The sequence below is a fragment of the Capra hircus genome, chromosome 10 (assembly GCF_001704415.2).
Source record: "Capra hircus breed San Clemente chromosome 10, ASM170441v1, whole genome shotgun sequence".
Taxonomy (NCBI): Eukaryota; Metazoa; Chordata; class Mammalia; order Artiodactyla; family Bovidae; genus Capra; species Capra hircus.
The window spans coordinates 77,193,993-77,220,215 of record NC_030817.1 but is presented as its reverse complement, the minus strand read 5'-3'; the positions used below and the strand labels follow the sequence as shown (position 1 = coordinate 77,220,215).

At 41.0% G+C, this 26,223-nt stretch overlaps 2 protein-coding genes across 5 annotated transcripts in view; both read left to right on the top strand.

Moving 5' to 3' along the window:
* On the top strand, positions 5–14,447 carry RAB2B (RAB2B, member RAS oncogene family). The gene is made up of 8 exons (XM_005685361.3): positions 5–363; positions 584–655; positions 3,063–3,130; positions 6,869–6,951; positions 7,163–7,255; positions 11,236–11,347; positions 11,948–12,016; positions 12,823–14,447. Exons 1-8 carry the CDS (start codon positions 318–320, stop codon positions 12,928–12,930), a joined length of 651 nt encoding a protein of 216 aa, XP_005685418.1. The 5' UTR covers positions 5–317; the 3' UTR covers positions 12,931–14,447.
* Positions 17,074–26,223, top strand: part of CHD8 (chromodomain helicase DNA binding protein 8) — a 56,905-nt gene continuing 47,755 nt past the window's right edge. For all 4 annotated transcript variants that reach the window (XM_005685367.3, XM_005685366.3, XM_013966922.2 and 1 more), the window contains exon 1: positions 17,074–17,156. The gene's annotated coding sequence lies outside the window, so the exon portion shown is untranslated. The remainder of the gene's footprint in view (positions 17,157–26,223) is intronic.

The window sequence follows — 26,223 nt, the reverse complement described above, 5'->3', positions numbered from 1 at the left end:
TGCGTCGCTCTCCGCTGATTGGAAGGAGCGCCTTGGGGCTGCTGCGAGTCAGGCCCGGGAAGGCCGAGCGGACTGACAGGCTAGCTATCGCCTCCTGGAGCTTGGTGGGATAATGGCATGTAGGAGTGTTAGAGGCGTCCCCGGAGGTGGTATCTGGGTATTACCGTCGCTCCGACCGAAACGGGATTTCGAGGGAGAGCAATAGAGACGTTAACTGGGCTAGAGGGGCCGGAGGTCGATAGATTGAGCGGCTAGAGAGGCCGGAGGTAAGTGGCTGTAGAAGTCGGGCGGACCCGGAATCCAGAGGAAAAGGGACCATGACTTATGCTTATCTCTTCAAGTACATCATCATCGGAGACACAGGTAACCCGCGGGCGACAATCCTCAAGCTAGGGCGGGGATCCGAAACACCCAAGTCGGGGCTTGGGGGCGGGGCTCATTTAGTGGGCTGGGCGATTAAGTGAAGCGGGGGGCGGGGCGGGCCGCCGGGGGCGGGGCTCGGGGCTCCCCTTCCCCAGTCCTGGACGCCCCGACACTGGTCTGTTCTCGCTGCCTAACTCCTAACGCACGCGTCTTCTTTCAGGTGTGGGGAAGTCATGTCTCCTCCTGCAGTTTACAGACAAGCGATTCCAACCTGTCCACGACCTCACAATAGGTAAGCGCATATACCTCTCGTAGAATAGATTATGAAATCTGACTAAAATAGAAAGTTAGCAGCTTTAGTGTTCGAAGTAGAAAAGTTAAGTCTTCCTATTTTGGGGTTAGTCCAAAGTTATGTTAAGTGAAGAATGACTAAATGCTGAGAAATGGGCAGTAGTGTAATGGGGAGTAGGTAATTGAAAGGTGACTAGATTTAGAGATGACCATGAGGTATGGATTAGTTGCCTTAGGATTTTTTTTTTTAAACAAATGTGATTTGTATGTTTATGTAAAATCCTACGAAAACGTACTGTTAATTCAAAAACTCGCCTTACTCTGCGGTAAAGTAGTGTGAATCTCATTACTTTTTCAAAGTAATCACTACAGTATAGATTTTGTGTGTGTTGGAGAGGAGGAAGCAAATGGAAGAGCCATCCCAGACCTAGAATAAAAGGTACATGAAACTGGTAAGTTTTGTTTTAAAGAAAAGATATGATAAACATGAGTTTCAAGAACTCTCTGGTAAGCGTGGGAAATGTGAACATCTTCCACAAATTTGTGATATGGGACGACCTGCTGAGTTTTAACAACCCATTCCCCATAATCTCCATAACTCCAACCCAAATAAAGATTATATACATAAAACTAGCCTTCTTGCCATGCAGGTGCAGTTTTAGAGTAAAATCCCTAGCTCCCATTCTTACTATATTGCCACTTCCAAGTCCCACATTATGGAAATCTGAAGCTACTACTGATCCCAAAGTACTTATTCAGAGCCAAATAACTAAAGTGGTTAGAAAAGGAGTTAGTATCAACAGGAAAATACTTTTGTAAATGACTATTGTGTACAACCACAGTGTGCTAGGTGCTAAGTGATACAGTGCTTAACAAGGCAAACATGCCTACATTGAAAGCTCCAGTGTAGGAGGTGAGGTGAGGCTGGGGGCAGATACCAATAAATAAATTACTATTGCAAAAGGGGATAAGAGGCTGCCACATCTATCAGGAAAAGCTGAAAATGGAAGCATGAGAAGGAACTAGCCAAGCGAAGGGGTTGTGGAAGGTGAGAGAAAAGTGATCAGGCCAAGAGGGAAAAACAGGTGCAAAGGCTCAGGAATAACAAAGTTCAGGCTAATCTGGAAAACTGAAAGTAATTTAATATGGCCTGACCATGGAATTTAAAGAGTGACAAGAAGTAAGAGTAGAGAACATCTGGGGTGGGGAAGGGGAGAGATGAGTTTTGACACACCTAAAGGTAATGGGAACGAGTGACAGGTTTCAAAGTAGCAAAATGAAGTGATCAAGTTTTCCCAGAGTCCAACATATGCCCTGTTTCTTTCTGAATTCAGTCTTCTATACCAGGATAAACAAGGCAGTTGGCTATAAAATGTGCACAAAATATGAAGATTTCTTCATAATTAGAGGAAGTTGCATAAAAGGGGACAGAAGTTGTATTTTTTAATTCTTCACCATTGAAACTCCATTCCTCTTGTCCAGAAAGAAAACAAAATTAGTGACTTTTTTTTTTTTTTAGTAACTATCATTATTCTTGATGATGCAGTCTAGAGTAGTAAGAAACTATTTTTTAAATCTGCTTATTGACTGTAAAACTTTATAGAGTTGAGAGAGATTCTGGATATATTGTGCCTGGGGCCCCTGAATAGCAGAAGCTAGATTAGTGCTGTTTCTTACCTGCAGATCAGAATTCCTGGAGTAAAGTACTGTGTAAAGATAGAAAATAGGGCAAATTGTTTGACTTACAACCAAGTATTTTTAATGTAAGTGATCTTCGATTTTTAAGTTTTGACCTGACATTACCTTGATAGAAGTTGAATGCAGGTAAACTAAAACCTTTATTCGGACTATCTGTTTCCAAACCCCTGTGAGGCATGCTGTTTTTCTGATGAACTCTTGGAATTATTGGAGATCTGAAATGTTTCATTCTTGAGAACCTATTCTTAGATAGGTGCTTTTCTAAAAAAAAAATCTAGAATTGCAAAAAGCAAGTATTTATTGTTTCATATAGAGGACTAGAGAGTGACTTTGGGAAAATATTAAGAAATATTTTCAAAAAATTTAGAAGTTTTTTAGTTACAAATTAACCATTTCTTAATCAAATTTAAGCATTAAACAATAATTCTAAAAATTCATTCACTTTTTCTATTTGATTTCTTAATTAGTTTTTATCCCCATATATGCTTTTCAGTTATATTCCTGAGGTGGTTGTCACCTGGAACACAGTTTTTAATTCTAGAAGATAAAACTTTAAGGAGCACAAAATTAATTGGAGCAAATAGGGAACTGTAATGGGCTCAGTGGCACCAAGTGCAGAGGATGAGTCCTGAGCACAGTGAGGACAAGCATGAACCTCCTTTCACCATGGTTGTTCGTGACAATCACATTCTTTCGGTTTTCACTGACAGGTGTGGAGTTTGGGGCCCGTATGGTCAACATTGATGGAAAACAAATCAAACTGCAAATCTGGGATACGGTAAGAGAAAACAGAAATACTTTAGTCCCAAATATAACAGTAAAGGCTGATGCAGAGATAAAGGGCTATGATGGAGGAGCTAAGGATGGAGGTCAGAGTTCAGTTCAGTTCAGTCACTCAGTCATGTCCAACTCTTTGCGACGCCATGGACTGCAGCATGTCAGGCTTCCCTGTCCATCACCAATAACTGGAACCTGCTCAAACTCATGTCTATCGAGTCAGTGATGCCATCCAACCATCTCATCCTCTGTCATCCCCTTCTCCTCTTGCATCTTTCCCAGCATCAGGGTCTTTTCCAGTGAGTTAGTTCTTCGCATCAGGTGACAAAAGTATTGGAGCTTCAGCTTCAGCATCAGTCCTTGCAATGAATATTCAGGACTGATTTCCTTTAGGATGGACTGGTTGGATCTCCTTGCAATCCAAGGGACTCTCAAGAGTCTTCTCCAACACCACAGTTCAAAAGTATTAATTCTTCAGCACTTAGCTTTCTTTATAGTCCAACTCTCACATCCATACTTGACTACTGGAAAAACCAAAGCTCTGACTAGACGGACTTTTATTGGCAAAGTAATATCTCTGCTTTTTAACATGCTTTCTAGGTTGGTCATAGCTTTTCTTGCAAGGAGCAAGCGTCTTTTAATTTCATGGCTGCAGTCACCATAAGCAGTGATTTTGAAGCCCAAGAAAATAAAGTCTGTCACTGTTTCCATTGTATCCCCATCTACTTGTCATGAAATGATGGGACTGGATGCCATGATCTTAGTTTTTGAATGTTGAGTTTTAAGCCAGCTTTTTCACTGTCCTCTTTGACTTTCATCAAGTGACTCTTTAGTTCTTCTTCGCTCTTCTGCCATAAGAATGGTGTTGTCTGCATATCTAAGGTTATTGATATTTCTCCCGGCAATCTTGATTCTAGCTGTGCTTCATCCAGCCTGGCATTTCGCATGATGTACTCTGCATATAAGTTAAATAAAATGGGACTATACAGCCTTGACATACTTCTTGCCCATACTGGAACCAGTCCGTCGTTCCATGTCTGGTTTTAACTGTTCCTTTTTGACCTGCATGCAGAGGTCAGAGGAGGTCTAGTGAAATCAAAGAGACAGGAAAGCTTTCACTTCCATCTGTTACAGTTCCAAATTCTGAATACCATGTCTTTTTGTTTCAAATAATCCAAGTATATATGAGTTTGCTTTGGTAAATATATTGATTAAATAATCCCAAATTCAGGAATTTCCTAGCAGTCCAGTGGTTAGGACTTGGAGCTTTCACTGCAAGGGCAGCATAAAGGTTTGATCCCTGGTCAAGGAACTACTATCCCACAAGTCATGCAGCATGGCCAAAAAAAAAAAAATCCCAGATTCATTTGCATCTTACTTTGGAATTCATTTTGATTCTTAAGAAATAAGCCTGTCTGATTTTGTAGAAATGGATACTTTGTGTATCTTGAAATTATATATAATGTGATGCTTCCATTTGGGGGAAATGAGAAAACTTAATTCTCTTTATCTCCATCTTAATTCTTTGCTGCTTCGGATTTTTTTTGTTAAACAGGAGATGGACAAAGATACCTCAGACTGATGCAGATCATCTCAAACTGAATGGCTCACTCTTTCTAGCTTTTTTTAAAAAATATTTATTTTTATTCATTTATTTGACTGCACTGGCTCTTAGTTACAGCAGCAGGATCTTTAGTTGCAGTATGTGGGATCTAGTTCCCTGGCCAGGGATCAAACTCTGGCCCCCTGCATTGGGAGCTCAGAGTCTTAGCCACTGGACCACCAGAGAAGTCTCTTTCTAACTTATTGCCTAGCAAACTTTGGTTCAGGAAATTGATTGAGATTAAGAAGTAAAGTGATTTGATTTCAAAAATCATTTGTGATAGCACACTGAAAGTGTTTTCATTTGCAAAAGTTAAATGCTTCTATTGATTCAACCATCACACAGGCCTCCCTCAGACTTCCCTTTTAGCTCTTGGAAGGACTTGAGGAAGGAGAGGGCTTTCAACCATAGCAGAGGAGGAAAAAGTGTAAGTTAGAAGCCAACCAGGAATCAAATGCTTTAAGACATAAAGCTATTAGGGGAAAAAAAAAAAATTTAAGTGAGCTCTTGGAGGGAAAAAATATGTTTTAGATCTTAAAGTGTGGTTAATATTACCAACAAAGTTCTTTAGAATTACTTTTGGATTTTAATGTTCTATTAGGTATGCAATAAGATTATTGTAGTAAGAGATTCTTGTACTGTTGGAAATGTAACCTAGAACTAGTGTACTAGAACAGTCTTCTGACCTTAAACCTGGCTTTAGATTATGTGACATAATGTTTAAGAAAACAGACTTTTTTGCTATGGAGTATTATACTAAGCTCCTACATTTAAATTATGGATTTGGTGTTTATAGAATTTTTAACTTTGGGCCAGTTACTGAACTGACCTTTGAGCCTAATTTTTCACATTTTTGTTAATTATTAGTATCATGAATGTTATTGTTGGTATATTGTATAAAAGCTATTTATTTTCCCATGTCCAGATCTTAGTTTCCCTATCTTTAAGAACAATCTTAAAGTCTCCCATCCTAACCTTTATGTAGGGACAGAAGGATAAGTAATTTCAAGAATGTGAAAACTTTTCTGATAGAATAGAGTCAATGCCCAGGGAATTCATATTTAGATGGTTTTGCTTCCTTTGATGAAACTTGTCCTCCCCAAAAACCTATTCCATCAAGAAAGCAAAAGTATCCTGTATATGGGGCATTAGTAAATTGCTCAATTATAAATAAATCTTAATATCTTGGCCCCCATTGGAAATGCAAGTAGAGAATAAACTTGAATTTGTTTTAGGACAGCGCTGTCCTGGGCCCTGGACTGCTTTCCCTAGTCATTATTCCTGTTTGCTGTGACAGGATCCCAGTAAGGGACATCTTGGTAGTCCTGCCTTTGCGTATGTGTATGCTAAGTCACTTCAGTCGTGTCCAGCGCTTTGTGACCCTGTGGACTGTAGCCCACCAGGCTCCTCTGTCCATCAGATTCTCCAGGCAAGAATACTGGAGTGGGTTGCCATGTCCTCCTCCAGGGGATCTTCCCATTCAGGGATCAAACCCGTGTCTCTAAGTCTCCTGCAGTGGCAGAAGGGTTCTTTACCATTAGCACCATCTGGGAAGCCCCGTCCTGCCTTTATCAGTCACTAAAAGTCAGTTAGTATAGTGCTTTGTATCTAATTTTCTACTTTGATCCATTGAAATGAAACTTCTATTATGTAGAGCATTGGCATTCTAAGATAATTTTCTAAGACAAAGGAGTGGAAACAAAAATAGAAACAAAAAACAAAGGTGATACGTTCAACATCATATGGGACTGAAAAATACTCTGAGTTTCTCGTGTATTTCCAGTTCTCTCCCAGGGGATATTGTGTGGAAATGTCTTTGTCACACTGATTATAGGGTAAATACATTCAGTGACAGGGAGCCAGGGATGCTAAACATTCAGCAATTAAATGGACAGTCTCACAGGAAGAATTGACCCACCCAAAATACCAACTGTACTCCCATTGAAAGATACTGATTTCCCACCTGGACTTCTTCCTGGGCATTCAGGTTTTCTTTTCGCCAATTCTCTTTTCTTAATAGAAGTTCTTTTGTAAAATTAACTCCTTTGTGTTAGAGTGGCATCTGATCAAGTAACTTCTCTGCAAATAACCTGGTTTTGTTGGGATTTTTTTGTTGTTGCCATGTTGATGGAAAAGGCTGGACAAGAATCCTTCCGTTCTATCACCCGTTCCTACTACAGGGGAGCAGCCGGCGCACTGCTGGTGTATGACATTACAAGGTGAGTCACACCTGCTGAGTGAGAGGGAGACTCTTTCCTCTGTTCTTAAAATCTTTTTAATCCATTGAATCTAGTAAGAATGCTAAAGAGGAATTGCCTGTTTTATATTTTTCTTTATACATATAAGTTTCCCCCTTTTCCTATGCATTTGGAAATGCTTTGACATTTTGAAATGGGCCTCTGACCCACGTTTGAAATTTTTCTGCTGTAGGCGTGAAACCTTCAACCACCTGACCTCATGGTTAGAGGATGCCCGGCAGCACTCTAGTTCCAACATGGTTATCATGCTGATTGGGAATAAGAGGTAAATTTTTATTTGTATAAATAACAAGTACTAGACGTCGTCCAGGTACTCTTTGGATATTGAATTATTTGGGACCTAAACTTTTTTAGTTTAGGTTCGTTAGTATCTCAATTTAAAAAAGCTTTTTTATTGCAGTAAAATATATATAACATAAAACTTACCATTTTAACCATTTTTAAGTGTACAGTTCTGTGGCATTAAGTACATTCACATTGTTATACAACCATCACCGCCATTTATCTCCGGAACTTTTTTATCTTTCTCAACTGAAACTCTGTTCCCATAAACACTAATTTCACCTTCCCCATCCCGCTATTGCTCTTTAGTCACCAAGTTGTATCTCTTTTGTGACCCTGGGGACTGTGGTCCACCAGACTCTTCTGTCTGCAGGATTTCCCAGACAAGAATACCGGAGTGGGTTGCTGTCCCCTTCTCCAGGGGATCTTCCCAACCCAGGGACTGAAACCACGTCTCCTGCATTGCGGATGGATTCTTCACCGCTGAGCCATCAGGGAAGATCCCATCCCACTAGCCCCTAGCAGTAACCATTCTACTTTCTGTCTCTTCTGCCTACTTTAGGAAACTTACAATATTTGTCCTCTTGTTCCTGGTTTTGTTTAGCATAACATCCTCAAGGTTTATCTATATTGTAGCGTGTGTCAGAATTTTCTTCTGTTTTAAGGTTAGATAGTAATCCATTGGATGTATTCACCACATTTTCTTTATTATCCATTGATGTACACTTTGGTTGCTTCTTACTTTTGACTGTTGTGAATAGTACTGCTGGTCAGCATAGGTGTACAGAGATCTGCTTGGGGCCCTGCTTTCAGTTCTTTAGGATATATGCCCAGAAGTGGAACTGCTGGATCTTATGGAAATTCTGTTTAATTTTTGGAGGTACTGCTATACTGTTTTCCATAGTGGCTGCACTACTTAACATTACTGCTCTCAGTGCACAAGCATTCCAGGTTCTCCCCATCCTTAGTAACATCTGTTATTCTCAATGAATTTTCTAAGGCACCCATAGGCCACAAGACATACTTGATAGTTTTGTTATTAAATAGTTAGGTCTAAACAAAATAGCAGGTATTTTTGTCATAGCAACTGAGTAACTGTTTGAAAAACAAAAAACGTGAATTAAAAGGAAAAGAATTTCTTATTTCATTCTTAAGTCACTAATTACTTGCTAATGACCTGTGTATGCCTATCAGGCATAGCACGGCTTGTCGAACCTTGGAGTTAACACTGGACACTACCACTCTTTTTTTCTGTTGCAAATTGATTTTTGTGCAGTGTTTGCTTTTTTGTCACAGCAGCTGCCAAGAATGCAGCCTTAAAAAGAAGTGCAGATGCTGAATCTATCATGATCGGATTTTGACACTGCCGATTATATTAAGCTTGTATTTATGTGGGGGCTTCTCTGATGGCTCAATGGTAAAGAATCCGCCTTCAGTGCAGGAGACACGGGTTCTATCCCTGGGTTGGGAAAATCCCCCGGAGAAGGAAATGGCAACCCCCTCCATTGTTCTTGCCTGGGGAATCCCATGAACAGAGGAGCCTGGCAGGCTACAGTCCATGGGGTCACAAAAGGGTCAAATATGACTTAGCGACTGAACAACAGCAATTTATGTGGTGTTCTGATGTTGAGTGTTGCTATGTTTCCCTTGAGTATTTCAAATAATCTGTGGCACCTAGAACTGTAGCCACAGACTGATTATACTCATTGGTTCAGCCACCACAGACTGATTATACTCATTGGTTCAGCCAATTTGTGAAAAACCTTAACTACATCCTAGATACTGTGGTAGACCCTGAGTGGGCAAGGTGAAAACAAAATCCTGCCCTCATTCCCACGGAGCTCACAGACTAGTGGAGACATAGATATTAAGCATAAAATGATTTGTATCTGTTTACAAATTATGATAAATGCAGTGAAGGGGAAAAAAAGGGCACTATAAAAAAGAGTACCAGGATACTTATTTATTTTTTATAATTTTATTTGGGTTTCCCTGGTGACTCAGATGGTAAAGAATCCGCCTGGGATGCAGAAGGCCAGGGTTTGATCCCGGGGTTAGGAAGATCCCCTGAAGGGAATGGCTACCCACTCCAGTGTTCTTGCTTAGAGAATCCCATGAACAAAGAAGTCTGGGGTCTTAGTTGCTGCTTGTGGGCTTTCTCTAATTTTGGAGAGCGGGAGCTCCTCACTAGTTGCAGTGTGCAGGCTTCTTGATTTTGTGGCTTCTCTTGTGGAGCACAGGCTCTAAGGCATGCAGGCTTCAGTAGTTGTGGCAAATGAACTCAGGTGGCACACTGGCTTAGCTGCTCTGCTCTGAGGCATGTGTGATCTTCCCAGACCAAGGATCAAACCAGTGTCCCCTGTGTTGGACCACTGGACCACCAGGGAAGCCCCAGGGTACTTACTTTTGATTTAGAGTTGTCATTTAAACTGAAATCTGAAGGATGGGCAAGAGTTCACTGGGCAAAGAGTTTTTGAAAAGGCGTCAGATAGGGGTAAGAAACTCTGTGAAAGCTTTAAACTGGGAAGAAGCTTGATGATAAGTTTATAATGTTGAAAGAAACCTGGTGTGGTTAGACTAAATCAGAGGGGAATGCTACAAGACGAGGTTGGAAAAGAAGGCAGGAGCCAGATCTTGTGGCACTTACAGACCTGAGTGAGGAGTCTGGATTTTATTCTAAACACAGTAGGAAGCATTTAAGAGTTTTAAGCAGAGAAGTAGCTTGATCAGATTTTAAAATATCTGGAGGGGAACAAGGGTTGATGTGGTTCTCAGCTGCAGCAGTCCAAGTGAGAAAGTGGTGGATTGGACTAGGTCAGTGACACTGGAGAGAGAGAGAAAGGATGATTGTAAGGTACATTTTGGAAATACTTCGCTTTGGGGTGAATTGGGTATTTGGTGTGAAGAAAGAAAAAATGTTAATAATAGCCTTGGTTTTTGGCTTGTGCCATGTGGAAGTGTGGGACAGAGTTGGGTTGGGGGGAAAAGATGATGTTTCATTTTGATGTACATCTGAGATGCCTTTTACACATGAGTAGAAATGAACAGGCAAATGGACAAACAGATCTGGAACTCAGAGGTATGTCTGGGCTAGATGTTCAGATTTAGCACTGTTGCCATTTCGGGTTAGTTCTTCCTTGGTCTTCACACAGCTCATGAAAAATAAGTATACGTTTTGCAGATTTTTTTTCTCTAGTGGACTTACTCCTGGATTTTTTCTTTTCATGGTGGAAAACTGGAATCCTCCCAAATGAAAATTTCCAGTTTGAAAAATGAAAATTGGACAGCTCACCATAATCTTATTCTGCATTCTTTAATCCTGTGTTTCATAAAGTCTTTTCCATGCCACTTTATTCTTCCTCAATCCTCGGCTCTGTTCTTAGTATCACCTAATTTTACCCATATCATTTTCTCTGAATCCTTCATTTCCCTGGTGGCAAGCTGCTGTTCATTATACATGTTAATAATGATACTAGTGAGTTAAGGCAACTGGGTTTTCCTTATTCCTTGCTGTCTCCTCTTGTGGCTTGATTCCAGTAATGAGGAAGACACTTATCACTATGCGATGTGACATCCATGACTTTTCTACTTCCCAGTAACTGGAATTTCCCTTTCCTCTTCTTTCCTTTGGTTTAACTGGATCTCCTTCAAAACAGAAGACTACAGCATAGACCTTGAGAAACTATGGGGCTTGCCTAACCTTTTATAAACCCTTTTCTCTGTAATAAGAGATAAGGCATTATCCTCAACTGTGTAGCAGCTGTCAAGAATCTGATCTGAAGAATATTTTCCCAGAGGCTACAGAAATCAGCGACCCTGTACAAAAGGACACCATTCAGGATCTGCATTCTTTATGGATTAACTGGCAGTTGAAACAGCTGTGGGATTCTTTTAGAATAAATTTCTTCTTTCACTTGGATCTTTTTTTAGTTTTCTCCCCAATTAATGATTAATCTCTTGCAGTGACTTAGAGTCTCGTAGGGATGTGAAGAGAGAAGAAGGAGAAGCCTTTGCTCGGGAACATGGACTTATATTCATGGAGACTTCAGCCAAAACAGCCTGCAATGTTGAGGAGGTACTATTTGGGAAAAAGTAGGGAAAGCTTTTCAGAGATTACACCGTATCTTTGTCCCTGCCTTTTTTTTCCCTTCAGAATTCTCCTCCCCTGTTAAAACATGGGTAACAGGGGTCATAGTGACCATGTCTCTCCCTTTAAGGGAATTGTTCCATTTGTTTTTCCTTGATTCCTAAGGCTTTACTTTTATATTAAGTAACATTAATTGGTAGTGTGAATTGACACTACTGTTATTTGTAAATCATCTTAGTTGGAGGAACTAATGAATTCCATCTTAGTCATTCCTAAGTCTGGTGTTGAATCTCTTAAGTAACTGACTCAGAAGAGAGCATGTTTGCTTTATTTGCAGAGTGTGCCAATCTGGGAACCCTGGGTACATCTTGTGTCAATACCAAAATACCATAGAATCTCTTTTTTCTATTTGAAATTGTTTGGAATGGCTTTTACAGGGCCTTTGGAGGACCTTGTATATTTTTACTCAGTTCTCCTAGTGGTTCCCAATTCACTTTTGAAATCCAAATCGGCATAATATTTGTATTGTCTTTTCCTAATTTCTCTACCTAAACTTGAGCCTAATACTATGATTTATGTCTCCTTCAGGCCTTCATTAACACAGCCAAAGAAATATATAGGAAGATCCAGCAGGGTTTATTTGATGTCCACAATGAGGTAAGATAGGGTAAGGGGCTGACAGTTAAATTTGCTTTGTTTTAAACAGGACAGGATGCTTCCTAGAATATAAGCACTTCCTGTCTAACATGATACTATATGAAGCTATATGAACTGGTATAGCTTGTCTGTTTTTTCCTCAAGTCTGAGACCCAGACTGCTTAAAGTGAAGTGAAGTGAAGTGAAGTAAGTGACTCAATCATGTCCGACTCTTTGTGACCTCATGGACTGTAGCCTACCGGGCTCCTCTGTCCATAGGATTTTCCAGGCAAGAGTACTGGAGTGGGTTGCCATTTCCTTCTCCAAGACTATTTAAAGAGATTATTAATTACTGATCTAAAAGGTTTATACATTATGGGAGGTTTTTCTCTCAACCTCAGGTTTTTACTATTCCAAAGCATGGGGGAGGTGTGATTCTTAATTGCTTAGCTTGTCATTTCTATAAAGCACATTTGGGGGGCGGGGGGGGGATGAATTATATGCTAATATGCTGCCACTTCTGTTTTACCTACTCTTACCAATCACATCCTGATTCTGCACATAGCTATAAAACTTAAGTAACTTAACAGTCACTTTAAAAATGGGCACAGAAGCCACTTCCAGTGATCTATAATACCACAGCTGGTGACTTTATCTTCACCATCACAGATTATTGTTCCACAGCAGTCTGGCTAAGGTGCATGGTTACCTGCCAAGGCCATACCTGCTTCTAGAAATTGTAATTAATGATTTCTCCTTTTATCCCTCTCCTTTCTCCCACTTACTTTCACACTGAGGTGGGAACTATTGCCTCTTTTCTTTTACAGGCAAATGGCATCAAGATTGGACCCCAGCAGTGTATTTCAACCCCAGTGGGACCCAGTGCCTCCCAGCGGGGCTCTCATGACATGGGGGCTGACTCTGGCTGCTGCTGAACAACTGGCCTGGACTCTTTTTTTTTCCTTCCTGGAACAGCTTCAGATCAGTAGGCTTAAAGAAAGAGGTCTTTGGCTGGGAAAAGCCTCTTTTCAAGGTGTGATGTTTTGCCTCTCCACTTAAAGACCAGGGGAGAATTTGGGCCCTTATTGACCTGTCCTTCTTCAGGGACGTGAGCATTCCCTATAGATTAGGGCTCTTCTCATCCTCCTGTTTTAATTTGTAAAATGTTAGGATCAAAGCTGATTGTCATGGTAGTTCAAAAATAAATTCTTTTATAAGCAGACACAATCTACTCCCCACCAAGAATTAGTTACAAGGTCTAGGACATTCTGCTTGAGCCCTTGAGGTGACTGGGATCTGGCTGCCCTTTGGGTTTTAGGTCCTCAGTTTAGGGATTTCATTGAGGTTTTTCACTTGCCACTACATAAGAATTGTTGCAGAAGGCAATTCCTTCTAGTTGAACTGCTCAAGGATGATGAATACTTCTCCACCATCCCATTTCTAGTTTCTCTGTTTGAGAGTAACTACAAAACTTTTGAGAGTAGTAGAGTTGGTCCTGGCCTTGTAGCCACTTCCTATCATTACCTAAAGAAAACATCTTTCCCTGTTTGTTTTGTTTTAGGGACCAGACCTAACATTGGTAAGTCAGTATCTTTCACCAAATAGACTCTTACTGTTTTATCCCACTCACTTCTTAAGGAGACCTGTTTAGACTTTCTGTCAAGCTAATCTGCCTACTGTACACGACATATTTGCTTCCACTCTATGCCTTCGCACATGCCCCACTATACACTACTGTTATCCTCAAAGTCCACTTTTTTTTCCTTCGGAAAGCCTTTGACCTAGGGTCTTCTGAACAATTATTGACACAGTACCTTTTAGCTTTCATATATTGTTTATTCATATGTATATTTATTTGTATTTATGTTACTTTGTAAATATGTTTTATAGTAGCTTTGTGTGTGGAACCTGTCTCCTCATATAGGTTGTAAGCTCTTTGAGAGCAGGAACCCCTGGTATCCTTTGACTTTTGTAAACCAGTTCCTTCACCATTCCTTCACAGTGCCTAGTGCTACTTGTGTGATCACTGAATTTGACTGACAAAGACTTGGAACAGGTTTATTTTAGGCTGCAGAAGAAACAAAAGCCTTACAGTCATCTCTTTGTAATTCTATCTCAGTCCCTTCCATCTGCTTACCCTGAATTCTTTATTGCTCCTCTCCTTCTCCTCTCTGTCCTTTCCCTGGCTCTTTGCCTCCATTCCATTCAGCATACAATAAAGCTGCCTGCTTCCAAGCAGTCAAATAAGTGGATACTTCTCCATTTGAAGAGCATACAATACTATCCTAGTCAAGTCTGTCTTTGCTGTACTTATCATGCAGCCTTCTGGGTCAGTTGCTATACTGATGTCTCATTTTCTTCCACAGCACTGCGGTCTTGTGAATTTTTTTCTCTCTTTTTTTTTTTGGTTGTCGATAAATTGTTTCATTATTAAATATATGCATGTATCCAAGCTGCTCACATTTCATGTGTCATTTCTGATTGTATCTCAAACATAAGTAGATACTCTTCTTCTAGGGAATTGTATCAAAGGTATTGGAAGACGCCTTCTTGAGATACATTCATTTTATACTGGATTCTGCCCCCAGTAGCAGTAGTATTAGTTTACACTGTATCACAGGAAGTTGGAAGGCATATGGAGTACTGCTTTGATTAAGGTTTGGTTTGGTTTTGTTTTTGAAAACTCCTACCTCATTCCGAAAAGGATTAAGGCTGTTGAATTTGGCTAGTCCGCTCACACCAGAGACAGAATTATAAGTAAATAAAACTTTATGGTTTCTGTACAGGAGTTTTCCTCTATCAGTCAAAGAAACCTTTAGTGATCAGGATGAATCAGAACATTGATCAGACATAGCATTCTGTCTAGAGCTGTTGCTTTTGGAGTGTATTTTTTTTTTAACATGGTAAACAACTCAAATGGGGTATCTCTTGAACTGATAATCCCATATTATCCAAAAACCACTCATAACCTTCTATACTCAGGTATTTCATCAGTTTTAAGCATAAGAAATGGAAGTATCTGGGCAAATTCATGACCTTTGTTGATTACTGCTGATGTTCTGAATGAAATGGTCATGAGGAGTTACAGAAAATGCATCTCCCACCCCCATGTGAAGAATACTGTTTATGAGAGTTGGTTGATTTTTGAAGCCCAGGACAGTTGGAAATCATTTATAGGTCATTGCATATGGCAGCAGAGAAGGCAATGGCACCCCACTCCAGTACTCTTGCCTGGAAAATCCCATGGACAGAGGAGCCTGATGGGCTGCAGTCCATGGGGTCGCTAAGAGTCGGGCACGACTGAGTGACTTCACTTTCACTTTTCAGTTTCCTGCATTGGAGAAGGAAATGGCAACCCACTCCAGTGTTCTTGCCATGGAAGAACACTTTTTTTTTTAAGTTGAAATTCTTTCCTGAATTTTGTTCATTTCCAACTTACTAGCAGTAATCTGTACTGTCAAAGTCAGAACACTGGAAAACTTGTGAGCGAAACATAAGAATTAGAAGCATCTAGAATAGATGCATAACCTATGCTGATGTTATGCTGATATCCTGAAGATTGAGAAATCTCTAAAGGATTATCCCAGGAACTCAGCCCCTGGAGTGGGTTGCCATTTCCTTCTCCAATGCATGAAAGTGAAAAGTGAAAGTGAAGTCGCTCAGTCCTGTCAGCCTACTAGGCTGCTCCGTCCATGGGATTTTCCAGGCAAGAGTACTGGAGTGGGGTGCTATCGCCTTCTCCGACACATTGTTCTGGTAAGCCCTAATACTAACATCAAATTTGATATAACAGTGGTAGCCAAGGAAGAATTCAGCCAACAGATTTTGTTCAATATACAGAGAAATGTACTTGGCCAAGTCTTCTGTGATAAAATGTTGACTCACGTGACTCCTTAAGGTCTCTGAGCTCCTACTATGTGTGACCATGCAAATGTTACTTCTTAAGAAATTCCTTTAATGATAGGGAAACATACCCTTCACTCAGGATTTCCAAAAAATTAAAAACTTCCTGTAGCAAATTTTAATAGCAGTAGAGTTAAACTAGAAAACATGGGTAAATCTTTCTCATTGAGGTCAAGAGGATTTCGCCTACTGTAAAATTATTTCCATAACAATTTAAACTCTATCATTAGGAAATTACTCTGCAACCAGTGTTTCTAAGGCAGTCTCGTAATGCCCTCCTTGCATATAATTTCACCTCTAAGACTTACATCGTTTGCTCTATCCATATTCACAAGTAGTTTGGGTCTATAGATGAATTGAGGCCTTTTTTTTTTTTTTAAGTTGAAATTCTTTCCTGAATTTTGTTCATTTCCAACTTACTAGTAGTAATCTGTACTGTCAAAGTCAGAACACTGGAAAACTTGTGAGCGAAACATAAGAATTAGAAGCATCTAGAATAGATGCATAACCTATGCTGATGTTATGCTGATATCCTGAAGATTGAGAAATCTCTAAAGGATTATCCCAGGAACTCAGAAAATCCACTCACTTCAAGAATTAATTTTTGTTTCTTTGATTTGGTTAAGATCGCTTCACTTGTATGAGAGAGGGTGGGGGTTGCCTCCAGGCACACTCAGCATTATTCCAGGTTTACTCCCCATCGTGACTGAGGGGTACTCTGATTACGTAAAGGAGGGTACGTTGGGGCTGTACCTAAGCAATCGGACAGGACGCCAAAAAGGGCTCTAGATTCCTTAAGCACTCCTTCCTCCTCCCGGCCCGAAAAGCACCAGCCCGATCCAAGATGGCTTCCCAGAAACAGGTAACTAAATGTTTTAGTTTAGAGCGCCCCCAACGGCGGGGGTCAAGAAAAGAAAGATGCGGAGAGATCCTAAAGCTCGTGAACGGAAAGCGGTCAGACACAAGGTACCGCCAGATTTTATTTTCAATCAGGCATATGTGTGGGTTGCCTCAGCCTTTTAGGACCTCCCATCCTCAAGAGACTTCCTGGATGGAGCTCACATTACCCTGCTGGAAGAGGCGGGGCGTCGGCCCTGCCATTGGCGGGTGGGAGCGTAGGTGGGCGGAGCAAGGGAGCATGGACTACTAGCAAGCTAGATTGAGGCGAGGGCTGGCCATGCTCCGCCGGAAGGCGCCTTGTTCTCCGAAAGGGTGAGTTGAAACGCTGGCTGGAAAGGAAGCGCCGGGACTTGTTCAGGTAGGCTTTCAGCACACGCCCGCCGCTCAGTGCTGGTCCGAGGGTCTTTGCAAAAGCTGCGGCTCTTAGATTGGTTTTCTTAACTCATCCTCCTCCTCGCTCCCCCGCCCTCTGTCCTTCCCCCAGTTGTGCGGGATCAGGTGCTGGGTGATGCTCCGGACTGAACCATTCTCCTTTGTGAGAGGCCGGGGGTGAGGGCGGCTGCCGGCCCGCGGGGCCCGAGCCGGGCTGAGCTGCGAACGCGGCTGCCCCGGCCCCTGTGAAGTTTTTAGGCCTTGTCATTGAATTACTGGGCATCGTGTAGATTTGAGGCAGATCCGTTTTCTCTTTGCCCCTTCAGAGGGAAAACTCCGCGGCTCCGTTTGGTTACTCCATACTTTGGGCTCAAGTGGGAGTTTGGGATTTGGGGTTTTTTTTGTATGTGTGTATTTTAGCAGTAAAGGTGGTTAGGAGAGCATGAGGTGAGCATGTGCGATTGTTTCACATTATTAGGTGTAATTTCTGTGGATCTTTGGGAGAGCAGAGCAGGCTTTTGGACAGTGTTTAGAGGTGGTTGGAAGATAGGAGGTCTAGCTTTGCATCTCCATTGACAGGTCCGCAGAGCTCGCTGGTTTTCTGTTGCATTATGTAAACTCTTCAGTGGCAGAAGACCCCTCCCCCTTCCTCGGAGCGAAAGCAGTTTCTTTATTTACCTGTCTCCAGTGTCGCAGGAAATTTCCCTGCCTTTGCGGCAGCTGTGCAAATGCAGCAGCTCCTACCTTTTAAGGGGCAGTCCTAAATGATTAAGGTCTTCAAGGAAGAGGTGAATTGTGGTATATAGATGTTTGGTGGACCAATCTCTTTTCAGTGACTGAGAACCGTGAGCCAGAAGTGGAAGACTTAGAACTTGATGTCTTTTTCTTTTAAAGAATAGACATAGTGGAATGCCCCAAACACCGGAGGAGCTGCGTTTTCTGTCTGCTGCACCCTACCATCGCCCTAACATCCACAGCTTGTTTACTCTTCATGTTGTTCTGAACCTATTAGTTCAGCCGGAGATTCTCTGCCTGTTATCCTTAGCATCAGGTGAGGTCCTATCCACTGTGGGGCACGTTAGGTACTAGAAGGTGAGTTTGTGATTTGAATAATATTCTCTTGGTAGTCCATTAGCTCTGTTTTCTGCTTAGGAATTTCTTTTGTATTGATCAACAAATAGGTTTCAGAACAAACTGTGGTCCACCTCTTAGGGCAAGAACATGGGAAGTTTCTCATTCCAAATTTTTTGGATTATCCCACCCCTTAAAGGAAAAGAAGAGTTATGATAAGGAAAACAACTTTTTTCATTTAAAGAGACAGGTAATAAGAGTAGTATGCCAGTGGGTCTGCAAGGCAAAATGAAGGACGTTGGCCAAAGAGAAGGTACGTGTGTGTAAAGACAGGCTTCGGGGAAGGTTTAAAACTGCAGTAGTAAAGGAGTTATGGATTAGGATAAGAGGTTTGATGACACAGTGCATCGTTAGTGACACAGTTCTTCATGTTTGATCTATCCTGTGCCTCTGGCCTTTTGAGTATGTCAGTTCCCAAAATGACAAAATCCATTTAGACATGGATAGAAATGATAGAAATAGAAAGCTGCTGAGCTGGTTGTGAATCACCAGGAAACACAGATCTTGTATTTCCCGGGACAGTCTTCTCTACAGCACCTGCTGGGTGATGGGGTGAAAGAATCTTGGCATTGTGGGAACCACCGCTGCAGAGTTTTAGTTGTAACAGGAAATATTTGCCACTTATTATTAGAAGGGTCAAGTTTCTGGTAGGTAAGGTAGGATGGTAAAGGGAATTGATCTTTAAAAGAAACCCTTGTACATGTCTCCTTTGAAAAGAGTGAGGTGTTTATGGGCAAAACTAACACTTTATTAATTTGTGGGTTTCAAGCTCTGTACTTGCTTTCTGAAAGAATGAGATTTAATACTCATTCAGATGAATGCTAAATGCTTTGAAGATACTGTTTGTCTACAGTCCTGCAAGGGTTAAGCTATGTTTGAGCTTACGTTTAGCCTAATAACTGAAGGATAAACAAGACAATATTGTTCTGGACCCTCCACCCTCAGCCTCAGAAGTGACTCCACTTCTGGAGTTGTAGTTGAACCAGTCCCTGATCGCAGGTCTTTGCTTGACCTACCCTTGCACCTACTATAACCAACTTAGTATTTACTATTTTACTTTTGGAATTCGATTCATTGGTAAACTATCATTTCAGAACCTACTCATCTCCTTTTTAATTAATTGTTCTTTTTCTCACAGAGCAGGTGGTCTTCCTTTTATCCTTCCATTATAATTTTGTCCACTTTGCCTTTTATTTTGACTCACTGACATTGTCCCTTTTCCCACCTGTCTTGAGACCATTTAAGAATGCAAAGAGACCCTAATTTTCAAGAGGGGTTCCTTTGGTGCCTGGTACCCAAATAACTTGGCTTCCCTGGTAGCTCAGCTGGTAAAGAATCCCCCTGCAATACAGAAGACACTGGTTCGATCCCTGGGTCGGGAAGATCCCCTGGGGAAGGGATAGACTACCCACTCCAGTATTCATGGGCTTCCCTGGCTCAGACGGTAAATAATCCACCTGCGGGAGACCTGGGTTCAGTCCCTGGGTTGGGAAGATCCCCTGGAGGAGGGCATGGCAACCCACTCCAGTATTCTTGCCTGGAGAAAACCCCTAGACAGAGGAGCATGGTGGGCTATAGTTCATAAGGTCACAAAGAGCTGGATAGGACTGAGCAACTAAGCACAGCATGGCACCCAAGTAACAGTTGTATTGCTATGTAGCATCGCTGGTGTGTGAACTGTTTACTATTGCCTAAAGCTTTGTTTAACCATTTATTAAATTTTGAATTATCCTGGATCCCCTTCTCCCAACCTTAACCTCTGTTTTGTTTTGTGTTGGTTCCTATATGAAGTTGTAGTTTAGCTTTTTTTCTTTGTTTTGCTTTTTCTGACTAATTCATATTGCCTTTAAATTTTTCATTGTTTCTCTATATTGCAAAATAAGTCCATCTCTTTGTAGTTATTGGATATTTTAAATTTAAACTACAGAGTATGTTACTGTCTGAGATTTCTCATTAAGCTGTTCAGGCGGTAACAATTTCTTTTGCCGTTTTATTACCCATCACTTTCTATCCTTCACTAAACTCTTGGTTATTGAATCTCTCATGAAGCAAAATAGTCCGCTCTGCTGTACTTTGCATGTGTGCTCAGTCGTGTCCAACTCTTTGCGACGCCGTGGACTGTCCCCCGCCAGGCTCCTCTGTCCATGGTATTCTCCAGGCAAGGTTACTGGAGTAGGTTGCCATTTCCTCCTCTAGGGGATCTTCCCAACCCAGGGATCCAACCCACATCTCCTGCGTTGCAGATGGATTCGTTACCACTGCACCGCCTGGGAAGTCCTGTAGGTTAACTTTAAAGTATCTAATTGTTGCAGGAGATCAGATCCTGCAGAAGTTTTTTTTAAAAAAAAAGCACTTAATTTCTGTATATGTTACATGATAATGTAACATATTATTTATTCTTCTATATGTTACATGATAATGAAAAATCTAGCAGAAAGACTGGCATAGATAGTTACTTTTCATGCACCTTTAGCAGGGATGAATTCAGGAATGTATTCCAAGCAATGGGACAGTGTAGGCTCCGGAGCCTAGATGACATTCGAGCCCCTTCCTATTCAGACTTTTCAAGTATAGTCTTGCTGCTGCTGCTGCTGCTAAGTCGCTTCAGTCATGTCCGACTCTGTGCGACCCCATAGACGGCAGCCCACCAGGCTCCCCCATCCCTAGGATTCTCCAGGCAAGAACATGAGTGGGTTGCCATTTCCTTCTCCAATACATGAAAGTGAAAAGTGAAAGGAAGTCGTGTCAGACTCTTAGCGACCCCATGGACTGCAGCCCACCAGGCTCCTCCGTCCATGGGATTTTCCAGGCAACAGTACTGGAGTGGGGTGCCATAGTCTTACTAGTTTGTTTGAAAAGAGTTTTCAGAACATAGTCAAGTAAAAGTACAAAAAGTTGCAAAACCAAACCAAAGATTTTAAATATTACATGTCTGTGTGTGTGTGTGCACGCGTGCATGTGCTAAGTTGCTTCAGTCCTGTCTGACTGCAATCCTGTAGACTGTAGCCTGCCAGGCTCTTCTGCCCATGGGATTTTCCAGGCAAGAGTACTGGATTGGGTTGCCATTTCTGTCTCTAGTGGAATCTTCCCAACCCAGGGATTGAACCCGGGTCTCCTGCATTGCAGGCAGATTCTTTATTGTCTGAGCCACTAGGGAAGACCACCTTTATGCGTAATTTTTAAAAGATTGGCTTTGTCATTGAAAGAGTGAAGCATTCCTGATTTTATTCCCTCAGTACATTTCCAGAGAAAGTTATTGTGTATGGCTTATTTTTATTTGGTATTTCTGGGCTTTTTTGTTTTTTAAATGTTAAAAAGGTAATTAAATGACAGACTTTTAAAATTACTAGATAATAACCAAATTACTAGATAGTAATAGAACTGTGCTTTTTTCTCCGTATGTATGTCAGCACCCTAAATCTGATAGTTCTGATTTGTTTGGTAATAAATATCCCAATATTCCAGTACTAACACCTTTTTGTTTTGTTTTGTAATTCTCCTTAAATTTTGTCAGTAACTTTCCTTAGAAGAATATATATTAGTTGAATTCTTAACTTCATCCGAGAGGAAGTATATTCAAGAGCTGTAAAGTCTTTCAGATTTCTCAAATTGTCTCTCATGGTCTTTATAAAAACCTTCGGAATATCCCACCTCCATTTTCTCTTCCACTACATAATTTGGGGATACAACATATCTTTGGGAATTATTCTTAAGTCACATGGATATTCAGAGGTACATGGTCCCATTAGTGATACAGGAATTTATTTTTGATTGGTTCTAGGGAAAAAAACAGTGATTTCAGTAATTTGGCAGCCGACTTAGAACCAAGTCATAATAGTGTTTTGTAATGGAACATGAAATCATATTTCACTTATTCTGTGATTTTTCATGTCCTATTACAGATATCAGATGTGTATCAGATACTCATCCATTCAAGTAAACTTAATGACAGGCATGATTTTTCAGAATTTTTGAATAGGGGCTGCCAAGTTGCATAAACACTGAACTTTCGGTGTTTTATTCTTTATTGCTTCCGTTCAGCCCCAGGTCATTCTTTGTTTATTTACACATTAAATCTCCTAAACATGTAGTGCTTTTGCCTGTTTTTCGGGTGTACCTCTTGGTGGGGGCACCTTTTCCATGAGGTCTTAAGTATGTATGTGGGTAATGGTCACTTCCCTCTCTGCTCTGCTGAAAGTCATGGGAGTTAAAATTTGAGGCACCTGGGACTAGGGGCGTGTGAGCTCCTGAGGAACAGCCTAGTCAGTTGCAGAACTGATAAGTTCCCACAGGCAGCATTGTGAAGTAAGCAAGGTACTCAGATACCAGCATCATTTCTATAAACACACAAAATGATTAACTGAATTACCTGCATGTTGCCCTAGCCACCCATGCTGGTTGAAGTCTGTTCCGAGGTTTTGAGGTTAAAGTGTTATCCTGCTTTCTCAGCACAGTAGTGCGGGTCTTTTTATCCTGCCCAGCAGTCCGGCTATTCTGATTACGAAACTTTTGCATCTACTTGAGTATCCCACCATTCTGCTTAGCAGATCAGCTCAGCCAAGTCTCTAAGGAGTAATTTTGCTTTGAGAGAAACCTTTAGTGGTAGTCTTTTAAATTATTAGACAGGGTATAATAAACTCCTTTTAATTTGCCTACTGTGTGCCAAACATTGTACATAATCTTTTAATCTTCAGAATAACCCTGAAAATGTGTGTGATGTTACTTTCATTTTACAGAAGAGAAAAAAATAAGACTTAGTGAGGTTTGATAGCTTAACCAGGAATAGGACTCTGGTCTATAGGACTTCAAAGCCTCATTCGTTATCATCTCCCCCCAGTTAGAAATTCATTGTAGGCTTCTGGACAACTGTGTTTGACCACAGTATTAGACAAGTAGGCATTCCATAGCTTATTAAAGCTATACCTTTAGCAGTTGTAGGGCCTTGAGAATGTAAAATTTCTTTTTGTATTTTTGTCAAAAGGAAAAAAAAAGAATAATAGTTTCTTTTATTTGAGTTAGTTATTTTGAAGATAAGATTATGTGAAATACTTTAAGCTCTACGGAGGAAAATCACTTGGTCAGTCACAGACAACTTCATTTTTTAGCCAGTGCAAGTGAAACTAACTCACTGACTTCATCATCCCATGTCACTGGATCATTTTTTGTGCCTAGAGGCATAAGTGAGGTAATAGCAGTGTTTCTCCTCCCCTGCCACACATACTTTTTTAGCATAAATGTTGCAATGAAAACAGTCCCTCATAAATAATTGAGTAGGAGTTCCCTGTTGGCCTACTGGTTAGGATTCCTGGCTTTCACTGCCACAGCCTGGGTTCAGTCCCTGGTTGGGGAACATCACACAAGCTGTGCAGTACAGCCAAAAGATAAATAAATAAATTAAGTAAATGTTTATATTTCTCTGTTAGGCTGAAACAATATATATATACCTGGGCCAGTTAAAGTAGGGCATGCAGGGGTGGTGTGGGAGGGCATAAAGAGGACCATGACTCTGTTACCTAAATTATATATACTATGGGGGAGAAGGTGAAGTGAGCAAAGGGGATCAACTATATGATAATAAATGCAAAGTAACTTTTTGGTGGTGAACATGCTGTGGTTTATACAGAGGTAGGAAAAAAACTGTACGCCTAAAACTTATAAATGTTATAAATTGGTATTGCCTCAGTAAAAAGAAATTGCATATATTATTGCTTAAGCTGGATGTCCAAAAGTGGTGTCATTCAAGGTGATATATTGATCCAGTTATATATTCCTTAATTTAGAACCTAGAATATTACTTTCATCGTGTTGAACACGCACCAGTGAAGAGGAACTTCTCCAGGTCCAGTCTAACTTGACCTCAGGGCACTGATCCTTAAAGGTTAGGCTCTTATTTTCTCTCTTCAGACTTAGACCAAAACTCTAGGGTTTCACTGGAATAAAATCTGCAATGAGGCTGAATCCATGCCCCATTTTTGAGGCATGTGAGTATGGTTTCATCCATTCACGTTTTGCCACAGCTTTAAATTACCCACCACTGAGGATTTCAGGGTCCCAAGCCTAAAGGAGATAACTAAAATTTCATGGCTTTCAATAGTGATTGCCACACTACAGAAAGTAGTCTGTTATGTGTGTTAAATGCAGCCTCCCTTGCTCCATGTGAAAGCTGTGTCTGCTACAGGTCCTGAAGAGTAAAGATGCTTAGGGTCTTTTGGTTCCTCTTTTGAATGTCTCTGGAGCTATGCTGCTGCCTTTGTGCTCTCAGCAGCCTGAGAAGTGTGTGGTTTTGGTGAAATACCTTTGTATTATGCAGCACCACCCCCTCCCCAATCCCCACTCCCACACATCTTTGACTAGAAGTTGAAAATGCATTCCTTCAACAAAAGTACACAGGGTGCCCATTACCACCTGATAAGCAAAGGAAATATTGTAATAAGCTGTACACAGACCTTGCCCTTGTGTAACTTGCATTCTAATATGGGGGTGAGGAAGGCTGGATAGCAAACAATTTATAGTCAGTTTACTACAAAAGAGAAATTATGGATGTTACAGAGAATTTACAATAAAGGCATATAATCTACACCATAATATCGTTGGGTTGTTGAGAATGTGACTTTGGAAGCTATACTACCTAAGTTTGAATCCGGCCCCACATTCCATTAACCCTGGAATGTTGAGTTAATTGCTTATGATTTGTGCCTCAGTTTCCTCATCTGTAAAAATGCAGTTATTTCAAGTTCAGTCTGCTAATACATTTTCATTGTTTAAAACAGGGCTAAGTGTGTAATGTACATTCAAAAGTTTGGCAATTTTTTTGTCTGGGAAGTCAGGGAAAGCTTTTGTTTGAAATGATGGTGTTGAGATTTGAAGGATAAGTAAGAATTAAATGGGCTTCCCTGTTGGTTCAATGGTAAAGAATCGGCCTGGAAATGCAGGAGACACAAGTTCAATCCCTGGGTTGGAAAGATCCCCCCTGGAGAAAGAAATGGCAACTCACTCTAGTATTCTTGCCTGGGAAATCCCATGGACAGAGGAGCTATCCATAGGATCACAAGAGTCAGGCATGACTCAGACTAAACAACAGCAAACAATTAAACAGGCTGAACAGATGGGGAACAAGTTGGAAGGCAGTTCCAGTAGTCGAGGGGAGTGGGGATGGTCATTTGACCCAGAATGGTAGTAGAGGCAGAAGTGGGTGGATTTGAGGGATATTTAGGGGATGAAGGTAGGATTCTGAAATATTGGATAGGAGTGGTAAGGAAAAGAGTTTCTGGTGTCTTCAGCCACAGCTGAATAGGAGATGCTAGAGGGTGATTACCTTCTGTGAGTGCACATGTAAGTGAGTATGGAAGATACCACCAAGAAATCAAGTCTCCTTGAGGTAAGAAGCCTCTTCTAGGGAGAGCTGGACAAGAAGGTCAGCCAGGGAGACTGTAGAGACAACCAGGAAGAGCTGTTGAATAAGCAAGTCAATAAACAGGCCTGGAGTTCAGACATCTTGCCCAGAGATACAAATGAGAGACAAGTATATAAGTAGTTTGTTGAGGAAAATAATGAATTGAGACCCTGTATATGAACTGGACATCCTTGAAGGTACAGAATGAGAAAAAAGGAAGGCCTAGGACCAAAGCTTGGTGAACTAAATGCTGGTGGAGGAGAAGAGTAGCAAAGGAGAATTGGCCAGAGAAGTAGAAGGTAAATCAGAGAAGTGTGATGTTCTGGAAAAAAGTGCTTGGAGGGGTGGGATGAGGGGGTATTTTTGAAATCTTTGTCATCCTTCCTTGGATCCCTGAGAGTTTTAATTTAGGTCTCTAAGTACCCAAAAGTCAGATGCTAGTGACTTAGAACATCTGTAGCAGGTTTAGGCTGGCTGAAGCCAGTTGGTTAAACATGATCTCCAGACTCTAGAATCTAAACTGTAGTTA

Coding starts and splice junctions, on each gene's coding strand:
- RAB2B (XM_005685361.3), top strand. CDS start 318: ATGACTTATGCTTATCTCTTCAAGTACATCATCATCGGAGACACAG. Junction 6,952..7,162: donor CTGGTGTATGACATTACAAG/GTGAGTCACACC, acceptor TTTCTGCTGTAG/GCGTGAAACCTTCAACCACC. Junction 11,348..11,947: donor CAGCCTGCAATGTTGAGGAG/GTACTATTTGGG, acceptor TGTCTCCTTCAG/GCCTTCATTAACACAGCCAA.